The sequence below is a fragment of the Carassius carassius genome, chromosome 29 (genome assembly GCF_963082965.1).
Source record: "Carassius carassius chromosome 29, fCarCar2.1, whole genome shotgun sequence".
Lineage (NCBI taxonomy): Eukaryota > Metazoa > Chordata > Actinopteri > Cypriniformes > Cyprinidae > Carassius > Carassius carassius.
The window spans coordinates 21,115,202-21,142,611 of NC_081783.1; the positions used below are offsets into that span (position 1 = coordinate 21,115,202).

The 27,410-nt window shown below is 36.2% G+C and overlaps 1 protein-coding gene across 1 annotated transcript; it reads left to right on the forward strand.

The window, feature by feature from the left end:
- Positions 1 to 26,836, forward strand: adad1 (adenosine deaminase domain containing 1 (testis-specific)). The gene is made up of 12 exons (XM_059516264.1): positions 1 to 79; positions 602 to 759; positions 1,165 to 1,299; positions 1,385 to 1,552; positions 2,557 to 2,631; positions 2,815 to 2,940; positions 14,820 to 14,943; positions 15,464 to 15,634; positions 22,977 to 23,209; positions 23,281 to 23,515; positions 24,738 to 24,870; positions 26,411 to 26,836. The coding sequence occupies exons 2-12, from the start codon at positions 609 to 611 to the stop codon at positions 26,522 to 26,524; spliced, it is 1,665 nt and encodes a 554-aa protein (XP_059372247.1). The 5' UTR covers positions 1 to 79; positions 602 to 608; the 3' UTR covers positions 26,525 to 26,836.
- Positions 26,837 to 27,410: the final 574 nt, after the last annotated feature.

Genomic DNA, 27,410 nt, shown 5'->3' on the forward strand with positions numbered 1-27,410 from the left:
GTGTGTGTGTGTGTGTGTGTGTGTGTCTGATTGTGCGTCAGAGTCAGTTGTGTTGTGACTTGTTAGTGAATAGTCCAGGGTAAGTGCTTGGGCGTGTGTGCATATGAATTAGCATGTGCTTATGTTTGTTTGAAGATAAAAATGTTAAAATATAGCGTTTTACTGACCCGTTATATAAACGGAGGATCAATGCAAGTTTGTTTTCATTGTATAGTTCAGCTATATTAGGCGTGCTAGCATGACTAGCGTCTTAATCAAAGCCTTTTTACTTAAATTCCTTTTTATTTCGCACTAACTTGTCACATGCCATTACTGTGTTTAACTTTATATTACTTAATGAGTTTTATGCGAGTTTGGTAATTAATACATGCGATTTAAACGTCGTTAGAACAGGAGAGTCACGCGCTCTTCTTTTATGTTTAATTATCAGCGTTCTAAAAACGCGGCAGCGTCAATACATTCTTAAAACCATCAGGAATTACAGCCGCATCATTTACACGATATGTGATGTGAATTTTCCTGTAAACACTGCCTGTATACGTTTATTTTTTTTCTAATAATTGCTATCTAACTTAATTGTGTTATATTTCTGTTTCTAAAGCTGTTAGATGATGATGAGGGGTTCATCCTCGAGAGGGTCCAGCATGGCCCACAACCACTGGACAAACATTTCATCCCGTCCACCTTTCTCAGACTTAAGTGACATCAACAACAACAAATGTCTTCCTGGACAACCATTGAGCTCCTCCACCAAAATCAGTTAAGCGTTAAGGCTTTATGTTTTGTTTTAGTCTAACTTTTTTAATTTCCACAGATTGACAGTTGCTTTTTAGGACTAAATTTCTGAAAAAGGCCAATTGAGTGTTAAAAATTACACATTGAATGTGTTTTGAAGTCAACATGAAATGACATTTGCATCTTATTTTACTTGCATAAAATGTTTTATTTCTGTAAGAGTGAAGTGTTAGAGGAATTAGTGGCCTCAGACGAAAATGAAAGTAATTTAGGACAAGACATGTTTTTATTTGGAAAACTGCACAACAATGAATCAAGCACAATTGTACCAGTAACATGCATTTGTTATTTAGACTTATTTGACAGTCAGTTATGGATTAAATTATGTTATATTAATAATGTCCATTGCCGCTTTTGTCTCCTTTGCAGATTCCAAACCGAAAACCCTTCCCCGTGAACATATTGACCGATATAAGCGAGGAGATACGCACCCAGTGTCTGCGTTGTACCAGCTTTCTCAGGTTCTGCAGTTTCAACTGGATATGAAAGAGACCGTTACCACCGGTAAGTGATATCCCTCCTGATTTTATGTAATGCATTGTCCAGTTCATTCATGCATTCAAGTTTTGTTTCCTTTGTGTCTGAGCAGTAGGAGTTACCGGGTTTTACTTTGCATTCTGTGCTGTGATTGATGGAGTCCATTATAAGACGGGAATGGGCATCACAAAGAAAGAAGCCAGGGCCAAAGCAGCTGAACTGGCCCTTGAAGAGCTCATTGCAAGTCTAGAAAATGATGGGATTCCTTCAGATGTTTCTGGTAATGATCAAATGATTATTTTAGGCCTCTTACTACCAGATAGAAAATAGAAATTCATATTATTCTGATAGAACTGATCAAATTTGAGCAAAGAAAATATTTTTTCAAATTCAGAAGTGCACAGTATATTATTCATAAAAAAATCATAATTGAATGAATGAATGTGTAAGAGGCCTCTTCTGCTCTTCAAAAACATTTAAAAATAAAATAATATATTATTTATGTAAAAATCTACCGTATATATTTTTATATATATGTTATTTGTTTTGAACATAATTTTGACCATTATCAATTGCCAATGATGAGATATTTATATTGTTTTTAATAAAACAAAAGGGGAAACACCTGACTTCAGCGATGTGGTTTAACCCTGGATTGCTACTGTATTGAATATTCATTATTGGTCTGTTTTGTAAGCTTTCTTTCCATAGAATCAATGCAAGCAGTTAGTCAGCCGTTCCATTTTTAGCGTAAATATGCAAACTTCGAAATGAAATGTGAAAGTTTCCCCAGATGAAAGAGAGCATCCTCACTGTTCTCCCTCCCATCGAAACAGACCCACAGTCAGTGAAACTGTGGTGAAGCTTTTTCCTGTTTGAGGTCGGGGTGCAGCATTTATTTAAAATGCAAAAACAACAACAACAACACATTCACACATTGAGGTGGTGCTGCAATCTTATTTATTGCATCTTATTAGTCTTTTTCTATTGTAATATCATAAAGCCAGCAAACATTTTATTACTTGCATTTTAAATTGTACTTGTTAGTTTGAACAAACCTTTAACCCTATTAGTTAAACTTTTGAGTGCAAACCATTTGAGTGCACAAGTCCTGCACTGCTTGATCTTGATTGAACTTGTGCCAATGGAATCATCTACAGTAAAACTGTTTAGAAATAGTCAGCAAATGCCCATGCATTGCTTTGGACCACAAAACTGCAAGTCTTACTCACATTCACTTTACTTTTGTATGTGCTTTTAGTTTTTACATTTTTTATTTTCCAGAAGGACCTCCACCTCTGCCAGTAAGAGAGAAGGACTCAACAATACCAGAAGTCCATTCTGGAAGAGCTGTAATTGGTAAATGAGTTTTTCAAGTCTGGATGTGTTTAATAGCCCAACTATTAAGAACAACTATATTCAAAGCGCAAATGTTTTAGCTATAAAATACTTGATTCATAAAATACAGAGCAACTAATAATGTCGGATTAGGAAATATTTGCGAACGTCACTAACAATTTCATTCTGACTGGTTTAATGCAGAAAAAAAGAATCCCATTAAGGATCAGGTACCTGTTGTGGTGAGGGAGATGTTCACCAAGCTAATGGACAGTTACCCAGAATTCTCTGGCTGTGGCGGAACAGTGGCTGCATTTGTCATGCTGTCACGTAAGTCAGACGTACAGGATGTCAGACCACATTTTTTTTTACTGTGGTATTATTATTCATAAGTCATGTGACATTTAAGGTGTTCTTTGTCACTTAATTATCTATCCTGCACAGAATCTGCAATGTTAGAGCTTTCGGGTGAACCTCAAAAAAATAGGTCAAATACATATTTAAGCTCATGTTTACTCCAAAATCACTACAACAAATACATTCTTATTGCTATAATGCAAAAAAGTACTTTTAAAAAGTATTATTTGTGGTTCTACCTTTATGCTGATTCATAGTGATTTTATTATTTGTTTTAAATATTAATACAGTTATAAGAATCACCTTTGAGAAGGCATACATTGTCAATTTTATTTAAATTTGTAAAATTGTCTTAAAAAAACACGTACTTGATTTCCTTTCATTCTTTCTTACTTAGCCTTACTTTGAGGGAATCTGCGACACAGACGTATTATAACCTTTAGTTTTCCTGAGATTACTCTCTACAACTATGGCAACATCAAACACTTAAGGTGCAAAATATTGTGCATACACCACTTGCATTATTATTAGACACGTTGATATTCTGATATTTTTTTTCTACGTACATTTTACCCATTCCAAAAATTACTACTTTTAATTTTGTATTTAATCATTTATAAGTGATATCCAATTGCCCATGAAGGCTGGAAGTGAAAAACTCCTTATATTCAGGTGTGCAGAATTATTAAACATGTTTTCTTTTACTGATAAAATGAGCAAAAAAGAGGTTTATCTCAGACTGAAAAGTCAAATATGATTAAATTGAGAAATATTCAAAACTAATGCAATACAGAAATTGCAAAGTTAATACATGACCATTGAACAGTAAAATGCTCACTTGGTCATAAAGATGGAAAATAGGTGGAAAAGAACTGCATGAACTGCAAAAGATTTAGGGTGCTTTCACACCTCTAGTTCAGTTAATTTGGTCCGAACCTAGAGCAAACAATTATACATTATAGCATTTTTCAGCCTTTTTGGTTCCTTTTCACACCACACTGATTGCTTTGGTCCGAACCAGTTGAAACGAACCAAAATGCAGTCACATGACAACATCCACATCACTCATTGGCCATGACGCATTTTTACTAAACTGCTTTTCGATTGGTCAGAATTTACGTGCGGGAAAATTCCAACATAAGAGGAAAAGCCAGCAAACAACACGGAGACAACACAACTATGGAGAGACGACTGCGCGAGCTGGTTTTGTCCCTGACCATAATCTATTATAATGTTTATATACAACACAATATGCAAACAATACATTTCTATAATGAAGTGTGGATGCGGCTTGAAAACAACGTTCTAATGCACTGCAAACGGTGAGCGGGCATCGCTCGTAACTTCAAGCAGAGGCGTGCATTAATTCTTCTTAACTCTGACATGCTCATGGTCATCTGACCAAATTTCTATGAGGCTCCGCACCTCCTCACTACTCCAAGTTTGTCCACGAGCTGCCATGGTAAAGTGCAAACTGTCAACAAACACTTCCTCATCCCATAATGCACAGCGCAGCTGACTACTGCAGCTGGTTTAGTCCAAAAATGATCAGTACTTTTTGCAGTTGGGTCTCTTCGAGGTTGGATCACGTTCTCACCACAAACAAACCGCTACGTTTCGAAAAGTTCGTTTGAAAGCATACCGAGACCACCACTTCAAGCAGGTCTCGGTACGCTTGTTTGGTCCAACTTTGGTGCGCACCCGAGTGCGATTGGTGCTTTCACACCTGCCCAAACGAACCGCACCAAAGCGCGAAACAAACTCTGGTACGATTCAACCGAACTAAATGTGACAAGTGTGAAAGCAACCTTAAAGGGATAGTTCACTTTGAAATTTAATTTTGTTATGTTTTAGCTTACCTCAAGGGCATCTAAGATGTAGGTGTCTTTGTTTCACATTTTGATATTTTTAGGTCAAACTGTTCTTGAGTGGAGTATTTAATGTAAATGTGTATATCGACATGAAAACAGAGTTTAAAATAACCAGATCTCTTTTTTTTTTTTTGGAGTAGAAAATGCTGTACTTTATTTAGGTATATGCCGGTATCAAATTTTCCTGTTGCGGTTAATTGATAATGCCTTTATCACGGTATATAGTATTATCACGGTATTGAAATTTTGTTTTAAAAAAGTGGTCATAATACAGTATAACAGGTTAAATAACTTTTTTTCTTATAACAAAAATAACGAAATATTTAAAACTATAAAGCATGCATTAACATTCAAGGCAAGGCAAGTTTATTTATATAGCACATTTCGTACTCAATGGTAATTCAAAAAGAAAGAAAAAAAAAAGTCATGAAGAAAAATAATCACAAAAATAAAACAAGCAATTTAAGAACTTGAAAATGATTTAACAATTGACTTAAAATGAATTTAAGACAGTTTAAAAATAGAAAATGATTTTACATAAAATACAATGCAATACATAAAATATAGTATAATCAGTTCCGACATCGCATAGTGCTCATTCAATAAATGCACAGCTAAACAAATAGCTGCATTTACTATAGAAGTTATTAATCTCGAGAACGAGTCAGTCTGTTGTTCGTTATCTGGCTCGGCTCGGTGTTCATCTTCAGTTCTCTCTTCACAGCAGTTCAGTCAGTGTACTGTTTGAGTACATGAATTACTCCGGGATATTGGTTTGTTTGAACTCAGAGGGAGTGTCAGCCACATTAAAAAAGTTAACAGCTTAAGTCATTTGTGGATTAATGCGTATTGGAGACGCAAACAGTTTAAAACGATTCAGTTCGATTTGGTGAACTGAATGATTAGTTCGCGAACCGGATATCCAGACTGCTTTGTTTTGAACTCTCTCTCACAACAGACACGGAAGAGAAGACAATGCTGAATAAAGTCGTAGTTTTTGCTATTTTTGGACCAAAATGTATTTTCGATGCTTCAAAAAATTCTAACTGACCACCTGAAGTCACATGGACTACTTTGATTATTTTTTTCTTACCTTTCTGGACATGGACAGTATACCGTACACACAGCTTCAATGGAGGGACTGAGAGCTCTCGGACTAAATCTAAAATATCTTAAACTGTGTTCCGAAGATAAACGGAGGTCTTACGGGTTTGAAACAACATGAGGGTAAGTTATTAATTACAGAATTTTGCTATCTGGGTGAACTAGCCCTTTAAGTCTGAAGAATCTGAAGATAGGTCTCCAAACATAAAAATATAAGAAAAAAACTTAGGTGCCAAATATTTTTTTAGGTGCCACAGAAATGTGTTTTATTTCTTTTATTATTATAATTATTATTATTATTTCTATATATTTTTTTTTACATTTCAACATTTTAATCATACTGTCATGTGTTTATGTCTCATCTTTTCTTGACTTTATCAGCATTTTAATCCATCTTGTAGATGACCTGGGGACTAATGTTCACTTAAAGTGGGAACTAAATGTCTCTTCCAACTTGAAATATACAGTCATGCATTGTTTATTACACAGAATCTGTACCAATATCATGGACCATAAGCATCACCGGGCCACTGAGTGTAGTTTGGGCTCCTCCTCACTACATCCTGTAAATGTTGTCATACACTCTTAAAAATAAAGATGCTTTACAATGCTATAGAAGAAACTTTTTTGCCTAAATAGTTTTATAAAGAACCTTTAAAACATGAAGAACTTTTACGTTTCACAAAAAGTTTTTTGTGGCGAAAGAAGTTTCTTCAGATTATTAAAAGTTGAGAAAGAGGTGATTCTTTAAAGAACCTTTGACTGAATGGTTCTTTGTAGAAGCATAAATGGTTCTGTGTAGAACCTTTTTTAAGCACCTTTATTTTTAACACTTTCGCGAGAGTGAGTTTAAAATATTCTATCTGAGCCCACAGCGTGAGTTTTTTTTAGGCGACCTTTATTTTAGAATGTATCGCCTTATTGTTTCCATGGTGACACAAAACTACGCAGCCACAGTAGATCTGTATGACACATGGATAGCTATATATATATATATATATATATATATATATATATATATATATATATATATATATATATATATATATATATATATATATATATATATATATATATTAGTGCTGTCAATCGATTAAAAACTTTAACTAGATTAATCACATTTTTTTCTGTGATTAATCACAATAAAAAAAGAAATGTTTTTGTACGTTTTTAATATATTTTTTAATGTAATAATTTCACAGTTAATCAAATTAATGTAGAAAGAACATAAAGACAGTATATTTTAAATACTTGTTTAAATGGCATCTTTTTATGAATGAAGGCCAGTATTACTGATATTAATACAGCTACTGATTTTTTTTTAAATTTTTTACATTTATTATTAGGCTTCAAAAATATAACAGTTTTTAATTTAAGTAAACTTAAAACAATGCTAACATAAACCCATAATAAATGTCATGTTTACACCTGCCCTTCCTGTCTTAACAGTTAGGAAATATACAGAAATTTAATAAAGTTATCAAAGTTATATGCAGTCTGCACTGCATAAACTATAAATTAAATAGTTAATCCTTATCAAAGCTACAAAACTTATTTAGTCAAGAGCAGCGAGTCATTTTCTCTGTTCCCTTTGTTCTTTAACTTTACTGACAGGAAGCTTTATTGGCTGCTGTCCTTTTAAGAGCAGACAGACACGCGGATCTCACCGTTTATATACTGTCTATGGATCTCGCCTCATTCTCTCACAACTCTTTTTGTTCATTTTAGACTTTATATAAATCATTTAAGATTGCTCTTATGAGGATAATCGACAAAACTGGCACTTTGGGATGTTTATTGTTAGTTCAAGCGCTTAAGAGAACTGGATTCTGGCGCCCTGTCTATGCATTGTGTGTGTGTGTGTGTGTGTGTGTGTGTACGTGTGTATGTGTCACATAAGGGCATTCACAGACAGCGCATTCTCTTTTGTCTTGCCACGCTTGAAATGTTTAAAAGCATTTAAATGAATAAGAGCGTGATCATATAATGTAAAGCTAGCCAACGGATGGCAGAAAATACCGATGCTGCGTTAATTGCGTTAAATATTTTGACACGTTAAATCAGACAAAAATTAATCGCATGCGTTAACGCGTTAACGTTGACAGCACTAATATATATATATATATATATATATATATATATATATATATATATATATATATATATATATATATATATATATATATATATATATTTGTGTGCAATGAATCTAGAATATAAGAAAGTTTGCTTTTTTGAATTAAATTACAAAAAATAAAGAACTTTTCCATTATATTCTAATATTTTACACCTATACATGTAAGTGATGTGTAGTTGGCAGTAATATCTGTGGTTGCTGCGGAAAATCCATGAGTTGGGTGATAAAAAATACATTCTATTATTTATATTAATACATTAACTACATTCTCTTAAATATGAACGTGTTTAAAATGCATTTTTTCATCAGGAAAACAGACACACTGGTTTCATTTTTTTTGTTCATTCTCCAGTTCGGGAAGTTGCAGTGACGAAAACAGTGATGCCTGTGTTTATGCTATTAAGAAAATGTAGGCTAATCTGGCCAAAAAAAAAACATTTGTTTTATAATTAAATGTTTATTTAAAAGACTATTATCTGTGTATAATTTTGCCGTTATGGCACCAACAAGGTTTTGTTCCATCCTTCACACACACATGTATTTATTTTAATATTTTAGTTATTTATTTTAGTGCTTAAAATAAGAATGAATATCTGTCATTGGGAAACGCCAGCTTGTTTTGCCTTTTAAATTAAATCGATTTTTATGTCAATTGGCAGATATTTGTTCTTGTTTTAATTATAAAATCACTTCGTTTTGATCAGTTTCTCATAAAACAAGACTACTCTTCTGTCATTTTGCTTTTTAAGTAAATGTTTCTTGATTTAGAATCTTTAGATATTTCTACTGGAAAACAAGGCAAAAATACAGAGGAAGAGCATCACTTGCAGTGTGAGCAGAAGGTGCAGCGAAAGTTATTTCCATATTCTAGTGTTTGGGAACATTAGGTGTTTACATTTTGTAGAAAAAATTTAAGTCATGGAAACTTTCTCTGAAGTGTTGCTAATACAGCTAAGTAAGTAAACATATTAACATATTGCATTCCATTCAGTTTATTTATTTATTTTTTGCTCTGTCTTAAAAAGTCTTAATTTTACCTTCATAAAACCTGCAGAAACTAAGGGCCCTATTTTAACGATCTAAATGCAAAGTGCACTTTAGTGCACGGCGCAGGTGCACTCAGGGCGTGTCCAAATCCACTTTTGCTATTTTAACGAGGGAAAAACAGTTGGCGAGCCCGGGTGCATGGTCTAAACGTGTTGTCCCTATTCTCTTAATGAGTAATGGGTGTTTTTTGGGTGTAACGTGCAATAAACCAATCAGAGTCTCAACTTCCATTCCCTTTAAGAGCCAGTTGCGCTCGTGCCATGACGGCTTTGCCTTTTACACGGCGGAATTTGGCAAGCGCAAAGACAGAACGCTTCTCCGAGATGAAACGGAGCTGTTCGTGTGCGAGCAAATAGCCTAATTCTGATACATGCGATTACTATCCATTATGACATGTAGGCATTTATTTATATATATATAGCCTACAAAACAAATCTTATGCATTGCAATCCTTTAATTTTTTTTATATTTGCCATTAGTCATTATATGATTTCCTTTGAGCCTTTCATAATTTTTCTTCAGCTTGATGCAATTATGAAGCTAAACCAGATAAACTGAAACACAGGAAATATTGGAAGTTGGAGGATTCTTAGCGATATAGGTAACATCCACGGGATGTTTAGATGTGCGTCCTGCTGTGTAATTTTAGACAAGCTAAATGGCCAAGGAAGGTAATGAGAGGTCTTAGGCTGGTTGGAAAACTTGTTTTTGGAAACATTTACAGTAAAAGGAAGTGAATTGTGAGACATTGCCAATGAGTTTAGATTACCCTGAATGGCTTTTGTTTGTTTAAAAGTGGCAAGATGAAGAAAACACATGTTAGGCATTTCTTTCCATCATTTTTCAGTTTTAAACTGGGCTCTTTTTGGTACTTTAATAAAAAAATAAAAAGGACTTTGTGCTGAAATTCAGCATTGCCTTCACAGGAATATAAAGCAGGTTTTTTAAATTGTAATATTTCACAACAATATTCTTTTAAAAAAAAATTTTGTCAAATAAATGAAGCTTTGGTGTTGAGGAAAACAGTCACGTTAAGCCAAAAAGTTGATTTATTTCACTAATTCCATTCAAAAACTGAACCTTGTATATAGCGCGAGAACAGAGCAGACTGGGCATATGCCTAACTCCAGGTTCACACACTCTGTTTGTGATGCGTAGCCTTTTTTTTTTCGAGTCCATGTTAATGGAACAGAACGTTCACACTGCATGCGGTAAAAAGATGAGAACAGAAAAGGTTATAAATAGAAAGGTGCGAAAAGATTTAATATCTTGCGCATGAGCACAGAGAGAGTTGTGAGTGCACAGGACACAGGTTGAGCGAGAGGAGACACGTTGTAAGGCAGGATATATCTGAGCCTTATACAGTCTATGATCTGAGCACGCGCATCTGGTTTTGTTAACAGAGCAAGGGAAATCTGCGTGCAGGTCAGTGATGCGCAGGTGGACCCAAAATGAGCGGGTGCCTACGGTCGCCGGCGGTTGCCGGCGGTTATGAGTCATCAAAAAATATTTTTAATGATATTCGGGTCACAGTCGGTCGGGTCCTTTGAAATAAAAATGAAGACGCTCCTGTAATTAGTTAGTTGAAAACGTCGGTCAGGTTATTAATACATTGACCCATGCATCACTGGTGCGAGTGGATAGATTCGCGCTCGCGCATCATTTCAATGTGCTTTCGCATTACAATAATGCGCTCTCGTACACATAACTTACTGTATACGCACTGCAGACGGAGTACGTGTGACCCTTGGGCAAAAAGATATTGGGCAAAACATATAACACCTGAGGAACCGCTACAGTGAGCTCTATGACCAATGCATGGCAAAAAAAAAGAAGAAATCTTTTTTTTTTATTTTTATAAAACTTTTATTTTATTTTTTTCCATATGTCTAGACATTTTGTTTGACATCTTTACTTAGTGATTATTTTGTTCTAGAGACATTTGATAAAGCTCTCATTGGTTTTCTTTTGGAAATAGGTTTAAAATTTATGCATTTATGACTGTAAAGCATGTCTGTGTGTCAAAACCGTGATTAAAATCGAAATCGCAAAATTGATAAAAAAATTGTGATAGGTTTTTTTTGTCCATATCGCACACCCCTACTTGTATATTATATTCATTCATTACAAACAGACTGATATATGTATATTATATTCATTCATTACAAACAGACTCATATATTTCAAGTGATCATTTCTTTTAATTTTGATGATTATAACTGACAAGTAGGACGATCCCAAATTAATTATCTCAGAAAATTAGAATATTGTGAAAAGGTTAAATATTGAAGACACCTGGTGCAACACTAATCAGCTAATTAACTCAAAACACCTGCAAAGCCCTTATATGTTCTCTCAGTCTAGATCTGTAGGCTACACAATCATGGGGAAGACAGCTGACTTGACAGTTGTCCAAAAGACGACCACTGACACCTTGCACAAGGAGGGCAAGACACAAAAGTTTATTGCAAAAGAGACTGGCTGTTCACAGAGCTCTGTGTCCAAGCATAATAATAGAGAGGCGAAGGGAAGGAAAAGATGTGGTAGAAAAAAGTGTACAAGCAATAGTGATAACCACACCCTGGAGAGGATTGTGAAACAAAACCCATTCAAAAATGTGGGGGAGATTCACAAAGAGTGGACTGCAGCTGGAGTCAGTGCTTCAAGAACCACTACGCACAGACATATGCAAGACATGGGTTTCAGCTGTCGCATTCCTTGTGTCAAGCCACTCTTGAACAACAGACAGCGTCAGAAGCGGCTTTCAGACAAAAAGGACTGGACTGCTGCTGAGTGGTCCAAAGTTATGTTCTCTGATGAAAGTAAATTTTGCATTTCGTTTGGAAATCAGGGTCCCAGAGTCTGGAGGAAGAGAGGAGAGGCACACATCCACGTTGCTTGAGGTCCAGTGTAAAGTTTCCACAGTCAGTGATGGTTTGCGGTTCCATGTCATCTGCTGGTGTTGGTCCACTGTGTTTTCTGAGGTCCAAGGTCAATGCAGCCATATACCAGGAAGTTTTAAAGAACTTCATGCGTCCTGCTGCTGACCAACTTTATGGAGATGCAGATTTCATTTTCCAACAGGACTTGGCACCTGCACACAGTACCAAAGCTACCAGTACCTGGTTTAAGGACCATGGTATCCCTGTTTTTAATTGGCTAGCAAACTCGCCTGACCTTAACCACATAGAAAATCTATGGGGTATTGTGAAGAGGAAGATGCGATATGCCAGACCCAACAATGAAGAAGAGCTGAAGGCCACTATCAGAGCAACCTGGGCTCTCATAACACCTGAGCAGTGCCACAAACTGATCGACTCCATGCCACGCTGCATTGCTGCAGTAATTCAGGCAAAAGGAGCCCCAACTAAGTTATGAGTGCTGTACATGCTCATACTTTTCATGTTCATACTTTTCAGTTGGGTGAGATTTCTAAAAATCCTTTCTTTGTATTGGTCTTAAGTTATATTCTAATTTTCTGACATACTGAATTTGGAATTTTCCTTAGTTGTCAGTTATAATCATCAAAATTAAAAGAAAAACATTTGAAATATATCAGTCTGTGTGCAATGAATGAATATAATATACAAGTTTCACTTTTTGAACGGAGTTAGTGAAATAAATCAACTTTTTGATGATATTCTAATTATATGACCAGCACATGTATATTTTTCAAGTATAATGTAGATTCTGTTGTTGCTTATAACTCTTACCAAAATAATTCCACCACCACAGGAAATAAATAATAAGTTATAATTTAAATAGAAATTTTAATAGAAAACCTTTATTTTGAATTATAAATATATTTTGCAATGCTGTCAAAAACAGTACATGAAACATCAGTGATAGATAAAACAATCAAAATATTTGACTTTTTTTCAAGCATTGTCATTTACTTGACACTCTTCATAATACTTATGTTAGAGTGGAATTTTGGCATTTGTAATATTTTCTTACCACCAAGAAATTCCATGACTTTAAATGATATGAGTATACTGAGTATTTGAAATCTCTTGGTAACCAATAAAGGGATACTTCACCCAAAAATGTTTATCTGCCTTCCCCAAGGGCATCCAAGATGTAGGTGACTTGGTTTCTTCAGTAGAACACGAACAGATTTTTGAAACAAACCATTGCAGTCTGTCAGTCATATAATGGATGTGAATGGAAATCATGTCTAAAACATAGGGCTGTGCAAAAAATCGAATGCGATTTTCATGCGCATCTCATCAGTAAAGATGCTGCTGTGATTAGAAGTATATCTCCAGCACGTGTGTTCAGATCAGGGTTGCCAGGTTTTCACAACAAATCCTGGCCAGTTGCTTCTTAAAACTAGTCCAAAACTAGCCCAATCGCGTTTCCAGGAGGTTCCCCGATAAAAATTGCTTCCCGGGGTTTAAATATACATTTTTTGGAAGGGTTGCCTTGGTAAAATTCGCATTTTAGGGGCTAAATATCACGTTATTTGTATTGGGGTTGCTTCAAACCGCGGACATGAAAAACAATCGCAGACTTGGCAACATTGGTTCAGGTGGAGCGGCAGTTACTACACAGAGCCGTAGTTTACCGACAACTAACACAAAATCGTTTTCAAAATCGACAAAGAATCGCCTGCGATTTTAACATCGATTTTGTGTAGATTGTCAGTGAATTATGGCTCGGTGTAATAAATGCCTACCACTGTTGCCAAGTCTGTGGTTGTTTTTCATGTCCGCGGGTCGAAGCGACCCCAATACAAATAACGTGATATTTAGCACCTAAAATGCGAATTTTACCAAGGCAACCCTGCTAAAAAACGTATATTGTAAACCCGGGAAGCTATTTTTATCGGGGAACCTCCTGGAAGCGTGATTGGATTGGTTTTGGACTAGTTTTGAGAAGCAACTGGGCAGGATTTGTTGTGAAAACCTGGCAACCCTGATCCGAACGCACGTGCTGGAGATATACTTCTAATTACAGGAGCGTCTTTACTGATGAGATGTGCATGAAAATCGCATTCGATTTTTTGCACAGCCCTACTAAAACATACAATAAAGAAAAAAAAAACATACACAAACAAACAAACCCTGCAGCTCTTGACGATACAATGATGTGTAAAGACACAAAATGCTAGGTCTTTGCAAGAAACTGAACAGTATTTGTTTAGTTTTTTTTTTAACCTCTCATGCACTGCAATGCCTTAACTGTCCGAACTGAATGAGCGCCTCCTCACAACACAAGCCTGCACATGATGCGTCTTCTTTTTCTTGATTTACGGCGAGTCGCAGACTAATAAGTGCTTTTATGCCACTTTCTCTCAAGTGGACCATTGACACTCCTTATTGAGATTGTAGATAGAGTGTCAGTGGTCAGTGGTTTTCTATAGGTTTTTTTGTTTGTGTTTTTTTATTGTATGTTTTAGCCGTGATTCCCATTCACCTCCATTATAAGACTGACAGACTGCAAAGTTTTGTTTTAAAAATCTTTGTTTGTGCTCTACTGAAGAAACAACACCTACATCTTGGATGCCCTTTGGGTAAGCAAATAAACTCCAATTTTTCATTTTTGGGTGAACTAGACCTTTAACTAATTATTAAACTTTAGTGTATAACTAACAACACAAAATTTCCAAGCACAACCTGTTGATGGACTATCCATTAGCTAGTGTTCACTCATTTTGATCTAATCCCTAGTGCCCTGTGTTTCGTCTGCAGCTGCTGGATGTGAGGTTGTTGCTCTTGGCACAGGCAGTTCGAATACCAAATCCAGTCCTGCACCCACAGGAAGAATCCTGCATGACTCACATGCAGCAGTAACCGCGCGGAGATCATTAATGAGGTAAGTGGGATTTTTAGTTGCAAGTGTTCCAGCTACAGTTCCAGTGAAGATGTTTTTTTAAAAGTATTTTGGACTGTGGTTTGTACTTTAACACTGCCATCAAAGGTTTGGACAAACTTGACTGAATTTGGGTTTCTCATGTTCAAAAAACATTTCTTGAAAGTAGATGTGTTGGACTGGCTGGTGAAGGACCAACGTTTGATTTCCATTTCAAATAAATGCAGTTCATTTGAACTTTCTATTAATCAAAAAATGCATCACGTTTTCTAAAGAAATGTTTTAACATGGATAATCATAAGACATGTTTCCTGAGCAGCAAACTAGCATATTAGAATGATTTTTGAAGGATCATATGATACTGAAGACTGGAATAATGATGCTGAAAATTCTGCTTTTATCACAAGAACAAATTACATTTTAACATATATATTCGCATAGAAAACCATTATTTTAAATTTGCAATAATATTTCACAATATTTATTCACAGTGGAATTTAAATTTGTTTTAAATGTGCCATAGGTTTCTGTACAGGAACCTGTTGCTGTTCTTCAGTAAGAATAGTGCTCTGGAGGAAAAGTCAGTCTTTCAACAGGACCAGACCACGAAACTCCTAAGCCTCAAAAATCACTTCACGTTACACCTCTACCTGAGCCAACTGCCCAAAGGAGCAGCGCAGATACCGTCTCAACTGTACGTACACTTACGCAACATATCTGATACATTAAGATACAATTCCGATTGTAATGTACATCAATGAGATCTTTATAACAGTGTAGTGGATACTTACGTAAAATTATATAAATATCAGTTTTCACTCTATATCTCTAATAATGTGTTAGTAGGGTGATATTTACAGTTATTTACCAAAAGTAAGAGGGATCATACAAAATTATTTTTTATTTAGTACTGACCTGAATAAGAGATTTCACAAAAGATGTTTACATATTGTTAGTTATTGTTAGACAAGGTCTTTACAGGGTTCCTGTATCTTGGGCTCTAGTTGTCCTGGTCTCCGCTGTCTTTCACAGCATTGTTAATTTCGTTAACGAAGATGGCGATGAAAAATATTCGTTAACGAACATTTTTTTCTGTGACTAAGACGAGACGTTGACGAGCTAAAAATAATATAGTGTGACAAAATTTATGCCGCGTTTTCTTTAACTAGATGAGACTGGACTATAATGTTATTTGAGGACTACCGGACATTAAAAATGCATCCTATAGGCTATTGTCTTTCAAAATGTGCGTCCCTGTCATTGGATTGTGATCGGATAAGGGCTGTTTGCATCTGGTCAGTATAGCAGCCGCAGTGAATGGATAGGCCTATAAAACGTGAACTAGCAATCTGAAACAATGGCCTCAGCACCCGAAGGGGTAGGGATGAGGTGACCAGATGTCCCATTTTTCCCGGGAGTCACAATTCATTTTTTCGTTTAACTTAAAGGTCCTGTTTTTCGTGCTTTTTTGAAGCTTTGATTGTGTTTACAGTGTGCAATATAACATGTGTTCATGTTTCGCGTGTAAAAAAACAGTCTTTTTCACACAATTCAATCTGTTTACCACTGTTTTCACTGTCATAAAAACGGGATGATGACTTCCTTGTTCTATAAAGTCCCTCCTTCAGAAATACGTAACGAGTTCTGATTGTGCCAGCGGTTCCTGTGTTGTGATTCGACACCAGCTTAGCACACACTGCCATCCTGGAAACGCGATTGGGCTAGTGTTTTGAAAACCTGGCAATCCTGATCTGAACGCAGGTGCTGGAGATGTACTTATAATAACAGGAGCGTATTTACTGACGAGATGCGCATGAAAATCGCCCATTGCCCTTTGTGTAATAAGTTACAGAAACTGTTAAATGCACCAACTTAAATAATAAAATACACTTACCGTTTGTGGTCCATAAACAACGCCTTCTCCAGACAAAGAGGGAACTGCTCCATCTTTCAAGAATAATCTTTGTGCGAATCCTGCATTAAAATGTTTGAGATTGTGGAAGCTGTCCTCAGCAAAATGTGCTGCACATAGTTTTACATGTGGATTATAATTTTCGGGAACTGAGTTAAACATAAATTGTAACCATTGATCTCTAAGTACAGCGTCCCTGGGAAGCACAAACAAAGGTGCTTGGACTCCGAGATGAAAATAACAGCGTTTTGACGACATGGCAACAAACACAAACGCAACTCTTCCTCTTCTCTGTTGGAGCGCAACAAGACCACGCCCCCTTTTTTGTGTTTTCCTGTGGGCGGAGGTTAGTCAAAAAACAGTTTTAGTGACGTCATTACTGCAGGAACTAGAGGGATGTAGTCCAAACGGGTCGTTCATTGTAGGCGAATTCTGTTAAATAAAATATCTCGCTTGGCATTGAACTTTGAGCTTTAGAATTTTACAGATATTATTTATACTCTAACAACAACATTACACACTAACTAAAGTTTAAAACATGGGATCATGAAGAACGGGACCTTTAAAGTTAGTGTATGGGGGATAGGCGAAATCGCGCTGATATAAGTGTTCTCTCTCGTGCACGCACGCTCCACTTCCTCAGCGCATATACAGCGCATCATCAGTTCTCAACGCTCAAATACACACACAACAGTCCAAATGTTTATCGTGTAGAGTATCTCACGTAAATATATTAGGTTATGGATTAAGTGAACGTGAACAGGTGTGTGAAAACTGAACGTGTGTCTGTATTTCATACATCTATACATAAATGCCTTCCATCTTAAAAGAACAGTATTACAAATTAAATCCCTATCTGTCATTAATGTTACCCAAAAAAAAAGATGTTAAATAAATGTATACATGTTAAGTAAAACCTACTGTATCTAAAAAAATTTGTTTAATTTGTATGTCTATTGTATTTGTCTAATTGTGCTTCTTTGAATAAATACACTCGGATTATTAGGAACACCTGTTCAATTTCTCATTAATGAAATTATCTAATCAACCAATCACATGGCAGTTGCTTCAATGCATTTAGGGGTGTGGTCCTGGTCAAGACAATCTCCTGAACTCCAAACTGAATGTCAGAATGGAAAAGAAAGGTGATTTAAGCAATTTTGAGCATGGCATGGTTGTTGGTGGGCCGGTCTGAGTATTTCACAATCTGCTCAGTTACTGGGATTTTCACGGGAAAGGGAAAAACATCCAGTATAAGGCAGTCCTGCGGGAAAAATGCCTTGTTAATGCTTGAGGTCAGAGGAGAATGGGCAGACTGATTCAAGCTGATAGAAGAGCAACTTTGACTGAAATAACCACTCGTTACAACCGAGGTATGCAGCAAAGCATTTGTGAAGCCACAACACGCACAACCTTGAGGCAGATGGGCTACAGCAGCAGAAGACCCCACCGGGTACCACTCATCTCCACTACAAATAGGAAAAAGAGGCTACAATTTGCACGAGCTCACCAAAATTGGACAGTTGAAGACTGGAAAAATGTTGCCTGGTCTGATGAGTCTCGATTTCTGTTGAGACATTCAGATGGTACGGTCAGAATTTGGCGTAAACAGAATGAGAACATGGATCCATCATGCCTTGTTACCACTGTGCAGGCTGCTGGTGGTGGTGTAATGGTGTGGGGGCACACTTTAGGCCCCTTAGTGCCAATTGGGCATCATTGAAATGCCACGGCCTACCTGAGCATTGTTTCTGACCATGTCCATCCCTTTATGACCACCATGTACCCATCCTCTGATGGCTACTTCCATCAGGATAATGCACCATGTCACAAAGCTCGAATCATTTCAAACTGGTTTCTTGAACATGACAGCGAGTTCACTGTACTAAAATGGCCCCCTCAGTCACCAGATCTCAACCCAATAGAGCATCTTTGGGATGTGGTGGAACGGTAGCTTTGTGCCCTGGATGTGCATCCCACAAATCTCCATCAACTGCAAGATGCGATCCTATCAATATGGGCCAGCATTTCTAAAGAATGCTTTCAGCACCTAGTTGAATCAATGCCACATAGAATTAAGGCAGTTCTGAAGGCGAAACACAGTATTAGTATGGTGTTCCTAATAATCCTTTAGGTGAGTGTGTGTATATATATATATAAGTTGCTCCTTTTTCAGTTCTGTTAAAGGGATAGTTCAACCAAAAACAAAAAAATTGCATAATTCAAGATTTTCTAAATTCAGTACTTAATTCAAATTTCTCATAAGCTTAATTGATTTGGTCTAAAGAGTGAACAATTAATGATTATTTAATTTGAAAACTACATATAAAATAGCTACCAAAATAAATTTTGGTAACTACAGTTTTGCTAAAACTATTGACTAAAAGTAATGACTAAAAGTTGACAAAAATGCAATGACTTTTCGTCGACTAAAACTATAAAAGACTCAAATGACTAAAATGTGACTAAGACTTTTAATTTTTGTCTCAAGACTAAGACTAAGACTAAATAAAAAATGCCTGCCAAAATTAACACTGTTTCAGGGCTGTAGAAGTTCTTTCTTGGTGCCGATCCACCATCTGGTCTGGATACGTACTGGATCTGGGTGACTGCAGTGACCCCCTGATCTGGACACAGACTGGATCTGGTGGCTACGGTGACCTCGGAATAAGAGTGAAACAGACTTATATTAACGTAGATGCCATTCTTCTAATGATTTAGCAAGTACATTGGGTGTTTTGGGAAGTGTTCCCGGTTCTGGTTGACCTAATTAATGCATCCTAAAAATCCTTTAACGGATTTGGATATTAGAAGTGTATTAGTGTGTTATGTGTAAACCAGGTTAAAGAGATGGGTCTTTCATCTAGATTTAAACTGCAAGGGTGTGTCTGCCTCCCGAACAATGTTAGGTATCTATACGATGTTTGATAGGGAGCCAGTGCAGTGTTGACAGGACCGGGCTAATATGGTCATACTTCCTGGCTCTAGGAAGAACTCTAGCTGCTGCATTTTGGACTAGCTGGAGTTTGTTTATTAAGCGTGCACAACAAACACCCAATAAAGCATTACAATAATCTAACCTTGAGGTCATGAACGCATGGATTAACATTTCTGCATTTGACATTGAGAGCATAGGTCGTAATTTAGATATATTTTTGAGATGGAAAGATGCAGTTTTACAAATGCTAGAAATGTGGCTTTCTAAAGAAAGATTGCTATCAAATAGCACACCTAGAGTTTTTAGGTCCTGTAATTAACACCTCAGAATTTAGCAGTTTTTTATATGGACTATGTATTCTGTTAGTTTTTCAAATTGGTATTTCACCGGGCCACAAAGAAATATAGAACTCTGTATCAAAGAGAATACCAGAACACATTATCAAAACATATTGCTTTCCAAGCAATGTTATTTTTAATTTGCATCAGGAAATTAAAAGTAACTTTGAAACTTCAACTAGGAGTCACGCAATACCAAATCTATTAAATCCTCAAATCATAATTTTCTGGCCTCCGTTTTTTTTTTTTTTATGAACTGTGGCTTATTTTTTTGTTTTGTTTTTTCACGACTACACAAACTTGTGCTGCGCTTGGTATATTGCATTGGTCAATATGTAAATATGAGATGTTGTTAGTAAATCTCCAGAATCTCCAGAATTTCCATGGCCTTTGGCGCTGTTATGGAACTGCGCTCTTGTGCTCATTTTTTCCCGTTTAGTAAAACTGGCCCTTTGTCTTCTGAGAAACATGTATCTAACTTCTGTAGCCTCTGAAGGGCAGTACTAAATAAAAAAATATGAAATGCAAAATGAAAAAAATTTATACATCTCTGTTCTGTTCAGAAGTTTTCACCCCTGGCTCTTAATGCATGGTTTTTCCCTCTGAAGCATCAGTGAGCATTTGAACCTTCTGTAATAGTTGTATATGAGTTCCTCAGTTGTCCTCAGTGTTAAAAGAGAGATCTCAAAATCGTACAGTCATTGTTGGAAAGGGTTCAAATACACAAAAATCCTGGAAAACCAAAGAATTTGTGGGACCTGAAGGATTTTTCTGAAGAACAACAGGCAGTTTAAATTATTAGGCCAAACAAGGGACTCATGAACAGCTATCACTAAACAAAAAAACACAGTGTGGATCATTCAGGTAACAACAGAGTATTAAAGGGTTAGTTCACCGAAAAATGAAAATTATGTCATTAATGACTCAACCTCATGTCGTTCCAAACCAGTAAGACCTCTGTTTATCTTCGGAACACAGTTATATTTTAGATTTAGTCCGAGAGCTCTCAGTCCCTCCATTGAAAATGTATGTACGGTATACTGTCCATGTCCAGAAATGTAATAAAAACATCATCAAAGTAGTCAATGTGACATCAGAGGGTGAGTTAGAATTTGTTGAAGCATCGAAAATACATTTTGGTCAAAAACTAACTAAAAATTACGACTTTATTCAGCATTGTCTATTCTTCCTGGTCTGTTGTGAGTGCGTTCACTGCAGTTTGTGATATCCGGTTCGCGAATGAATCAATAGATTTAACCGTTTCTTTTGAACCAGTTCACCAAATCGAACTGAATCGTTTGAAATGTTTTGCATCTTCAATAAGTATTAATCCACAAATAACTTAAGCTGTTAACTTTTTTAAAGTGGCTGACACTCCCTCTGAGTTAAATAAACCAATATCCCGGAGTAATTCATTTACTCAAACAATACACTGACTGAACTGCTGTGAAGAGAGAACTGAAGAATGACACACAGCACGTCTGAACCAAATTGGTTCTTTTGGAGATTGATTCTGAACTGATTCTGTTCTTATGTTTTGAGCGCGGGTAAACGGAAGGCTTGAATGAAGGGCAATCGTTGCCAATGATGTCATTACGTCAAACGCAAAAGAACCAGTGAACCTTTTTTTTCAGGCGGTTTATTGAATCGAACTGTCTGAAAGAACCGGTTCACGGAAAATAACCGAACTTCCCATCATTATTGGTGATCCAAAAACCGATGCAACCGGTTCTTGACTCGAGAACGAGTCAATCTTTGTTCGTTATCTGGCTCGGCTCGGTGTTCATCTTCAGTTCTCTCTTCACAGCTGTTAAGTCAGTGTACTGTTTGAGTAAATGAATTACTCCGGGATATTGGTTTATTTTAAATCAGGGAGTGTCAGCCACGTTAAAAAAGTTAACAGTACCTTTCTGGACATGGAAAGTATACCGTACATACATTTTCAATGGAGGGACAGAAAGCTCTCGGACTTAAACTGTATTCCGAAGATGAACGGAGGTCTTACGGGTTTGGAAAGACATGAGGCTGAGTCATTAATGACATAATTTTCATTTTTGGGTGAACTAACCCTTTAAGAATCAAGGGGATATTAACTTTTGAACAGGTTCAATTTTATAAATTCAACTGTAATTTTCTCTTGTGGACTTTTATGTGAAATATTCAGGTCAATACTAAATAAACAACATGCATTTTGCATGATCCCTCTTATTTTGGTAAAAGTTAACATTTTGCAGATTCTGAAAGGGGGGAGTAAACTGTGAATGCTTAGTTTTATCATCAAAGCGCTCTAGTTTCAAAACAATGCAGTGCAATACAATGTTGATTGAGGGATGAACAAATAAATGTTCCTCAGAAACCTGATTATCATGATTTAAAAAAATAAAATAATAACGTATGGATAATCAAGTAAAGCTAAGCTGCTTCAGTCTTGAAATATTACTAACAATATAACAGTTATTACATTTATTGAAGAAAAACCTGTAAACATTTCACAGCTGAGAAACACATTAACCAGCAGCTAAAGATGGATGTTTGTACCATTATGCTAGATGCCTTTTACTTGCTAAAAGAGAACAAATCATCAATCAGAAGACAGAAGTTTTGATCATATTGATCATTTAGAGCCATTTAATATATAAAATACGATATAGTAGGCTTTATATGGTTAAAATCTGACATAAATGGTTGTGCTTTTATTTATATGCCTTTGTGCATGCATGCATTGTGGCCTTTATATTGAAGAAGTAAGGCATGAACATACTTTTCAAGCAAAAGACGAAATAAGGTTTCTTGAATTACAAATCTGATTTTCTGAAGCTAAATGACAGTTGTCATCTTTGTTCTCTAGCCGCCTCAATCCTCTGTCCATCTCTGCGTGGGAGGTGAATTATCAGATCGGCCTTCATGCGGTGGTGGAAGGGAAGGTTTTTTCCAAGTTCTCCAGCTCGTATGAGCAGATGGGCTCACATGTGGTCAGTATGTCGGCCACAGATAAGATCATGGAGTGGCAGGTGTTGGGCTTCCAGGGGGCTCTACTGAGCCACTTCATTGAGCCGGTCTATGTGAGCAGCATCTTCATTGGTGAGTTGGAGTAAAGCCCAGTGATGATGAGTTTAGTTGCTGTTAATGCATTTTGTACTTGTTTTGCTCAGGCGATGGGAGCTGCAGCGATACTCGCGGTATGGAGATGGCAGTGAACCAGCGTGTGGATGGCATCACTTCAGCACTTCCTTTGTACTACTGTGTCTACCGGCCACACATCAGCTTGGTGTCCTCAGCTGTGCCTCCGGATGCGCACCCTTCCCAGAAATCCCTCAGCCTTAACTGGAGCCATGGAGACCTTTTGGTGGAGGTAGTCAATGCTCTAGATGGGAAGTCTACTGAAGAGTGAGTGTTATATGTTTATTGACTTCATTATGCAACAAGGAAAAAAGCTATTTTCTGTTAATGTGCAAGACTTCTGATTCATTAGCGTCTGTAGGTAAATACCTGAAATGGAAATTTGCTGGAAATGTACTTATCCTCAGGCCATCAAAAATGTAGTTAGTTTCTACATTGGAACAGATTTGGGGAAATTTAACACTGAATGGGTGCCATCAAAACGAGAGTCCAAACAGCTGATAAAAACATCACAACAATCCACAAGACTCCAGTCTATCAATTAACATCTTATGAAGTGAAAAGCTGCATGTTTTTAAGAAAGAAATCCATCAAAGTGAGTGCTTTAATTTTAAACCTTTACAAAAATGATGCTTGATCTGTGCATATTTCTCTCCTGATTCAGACAAGATGACTTGTTCTCTGACTCGTATTTTAGCTGGAAACGGTGCTTTGAAGTAAAAATGTCTTAATGATGGATTTATTTCTTAAAAACATGCTGCTTTTATCTTCACAGAACATTAATTGTCAAGGGGTGTGTATAGTTTTTTGATTGTGATGTGTTTATCAGCTGTTTGGACTCGAGGTACAATTTCAGAAAATTTTATTTTTAGGTGAACTAATTCTTTAAAATCTGCCCCCATTTTTCATGAGCTGAACTCAAAGATCTAATACGTTTTCTATATACACAAAAGGCCTATTTCTCTCAAAAAAATTTCAAAAATCTGTCTAAATCTGTGTTAGTGAGCACTTCTCCTTTGCCGAGATAATCCATCCACCTCACAGGTGTGGGATATCAAGATGCTGATTAGACAACATGATTATTTCACGGGTGTGCCTTAGACAGGCCACAATCAACAACCTGATCAACTCTTTGTGAAGGATATGTGTTGCACTGTGTAAGACAAATAGTGATCACACTAGATACTGACTGGTTTTCGGAACCATCTTGATATGCCACACCTGTGAGGTGAATGGATTACCTCGGCAAAGGAGAAGTTCTCACTAACACAGATTTAGATAGATTTGTGAACAATTTTTGATAGAAATAGGCCTTTTGTGTACATAGAAAACGTATTAGATCTTGTATTAGATCATGAGTTCAGCTCATGAAAAATGGGGGCAAAAACAAAAGTTTTGTGTTATATAATTTTGTTCAGTATAAGTTGGATAGCCATGTCATATTAATAAGCTTGGCATGTCTTCAGCCTAATTTTTGTGTTTGTTTCAGTTCTCCATTTAAGAGCAGTCCAGCCTTGGCTAGCCGACTTTGCAAAGCAGCGATGTTGAGTCGGTTTAATTTGGTAGCTAAAGAGGCCCAGAGAGAGGAGCTGCTCACAGCTGTGACCTACAGGGAGGCCAAGGTAAGGCATTCGGCCTTATTTGCATTCAGGAATGGCTACATGATTTGGCGCAAAAAATGTAATTGTGTTTTTTCTCGCAAAAGAATCGCAATTTAAGATGTGTCAATCATTTTCAGGGAGCTAATTTATAAAAAGCATGTACAATTACATTTGATCCTTAATAGCGTGGATTTTATCCTGCGTCAAAAGTGAGCAAAAGATCAGGATAAATAAAGCAGAATTTGACATGAAAATATTCTTTTGCATATGACAAGTGATAAGCATGCTTTTTTTTGGTGCATATATATCAGTTTTTCTTTTAACTCAACGTTGTTTATGAAAATGTAAAGATTAATAGGCAGCCATTATGTGCATTTATAACATTTGAACAACTTTTTATTACATAATAATTAAAAATTACATTATAATGGTTATTTCCTGAAAATGATAAAAAGCAAAGAGAGAAGAGAATTTTTGAGCATATTGTCATTTATAAATCGTTCATAGGAACATTTTGGAAAATGTATGATATAAATATATGATTGCTACTATTATTTTATAAAAATAATGAACAAAATCAGAAATATTAGTATTTTAATATTTATATTAAAAATATCAAGATTTTATTTTGGCGTAATACTGCTTGTGTGTAAATGAACACAGTGCCACACTTCACTCAGAAACATGAAACGCTTGTATTTATTTAATTAAATTACAATCTTTGCGATTTGATAATCACACTAAGCCATAACACAGTTCCAGTTGTATTTTGATCAGTCATGGATTCCTATGTTGTGATAAAGCTCACATCACGCTAGCCAACTCAAAATATCTTTATAACAATATTAGAACCTAGAACACCATGGAAAAAATGGTTCACAATTATTTTAAAAAATGCCAAAATTTAGTCAGTTGTAAAAGAAGAAATATTAGCGTTTCGCTCTATACGCATGCATTTTGTGTTGTATAGGCGTTTCATCCACACGGAGCCAGCATTTTGGCAGAGTGTAACCAATATATTTTTTAAACCGGTTCCAAGAGTGGATAAATCTGAAAACGCTGCCCTTGCGTTTTCTTGTAGACATCCAATCCGTATATTTTCTGAAATTATGACATCTACAGCCCACGTCTCGCCCCTAATCAAACACCGGTACCTCACGTAACACCAACCAAAACGTGAACAAACACTTTTTTTCACACGATTGTCTTTTTATTAACTTACATTAACACAGATTAATAAATGTATTGTTCCACATTCGTTTTTTTACAGCACCAAAGGTTTATGCGCATAGTCCAAGTCTTCTTCTCCATTTTTAGTGTATCTCTTTTGGCAGAATTACAACGCCACATACTGGTCTGGCATGTATACTACATCATTTTGTGTCAGTTTTGTGTGGACGCAGATATTTCTTGAGACGAGGGGGGAAAAAAGATTGGATAGGGAAAGCTCTGGCTTCGTGTGGATGTAGCCTTAATTTCTGCTGCAGCTGCTGCTAGTTTTTCAGTTCATATTTGGATTTGTATTTAATATTGACCATCTAATTTTTTATTGAATGCCAAGATGATGGCAAAGCCATACCAGGAAGCAAAGAGTGTTCTGAAGTCCTACCTGGGGAGGAAGGGCTATGGCCAGTGGGTGGAGAAACCGCCGATCAGTGACCATTTCTCCATGTGAGAACCACCTATGGATACCATGAGCCACTCCAATGACATGTTTAGTTTTTTCTGTTGAAATTGCATGCTGAATTACTTTTTGGTTTGCATGTTAGTTTTGTTCAGTTGTGTTGTTTCTCGATGGCAAAAAGTGAGGCACTTGCAGACAACAGATGTACATATGTTTGTGGACAGATTTGAAGTTTCTTTACACAAGTGCAAAGATATAAAATAAAACCTGTTCAAGACAGACCATATAGTCAAATTAAAAACAAAAGGGTGTGTTCTGTTTTGTTTCCAAGGCAAATTAAAATAAAAGAGTTTCTTTTGGTCATTTGTTTTCTTTACTGTCTGAACTCTGAAATTGAATGAGTCATATTATGAATGAATAAACTTTTCTGTGATTTTTCTTGATTATAAATGATTTGTTGACTTTCATTGTCCAAAATGGCTGAATCTTGCCCGTCAAGTACTGATGACATAATGAGGAAACGGGATAGATACTTTTCATAAACAGCAGGAAAACTAACTAGAACTACTAACAGTGGTTAAATCGGTCTCGGTTCTGTTTCAGTCTGTGTAGCTGACACAAAAAAAATCTAACAGAAAATTACTAAAACTAAATATGAAATTATATAAATAATAACAATTAAAATTTAATTACACATTTAAAAAATCAAAAATAGAATCCAATTTGAAATATTAATCAAAACTATTATAGCCTAATATATCAATGATACAAAAGTAACACTGCAAGAGTAATTCATGTGAGCAGTGTGCTGCTTTTTAGCTCTTTATGTGTCACTTTAAGTGCCTTAAACCGCTTCACAGTGTGTTTGTTGCTGGGCGTTTGGAGGTACACATCAGATAATCAAGTGCCCTGTTCACACTAAACACAGGAAACCTCA

What these genes read in the sequence shown, in the direction of transcription:
- adad1 (XM_059516264.1), top strand. Translation starts at nt 609, where the DNA reads ATGATGATGAGGGGTTCATCCTCGAGAGGGTCCAGCATGGCCCACAAC. An exon ending in TTCTGGAAGAGCTGTAATTG is followed by an intron (nt 2,632 to 2,814) that starts GTAAATGAGTTT and finishes GGTTTAATGCAG; the next exon opens with AAAAAAAGAATCCCATTAAG. An exon ending in TGACCTACAGGGAGGCCAAG is followed by an intron (nt 24,871 to 26,410) that starts GTAAGGCATTCG and finishes TTGAATGCCAAG; the next exon opens with ATGATGGCAAAGCCATACCA.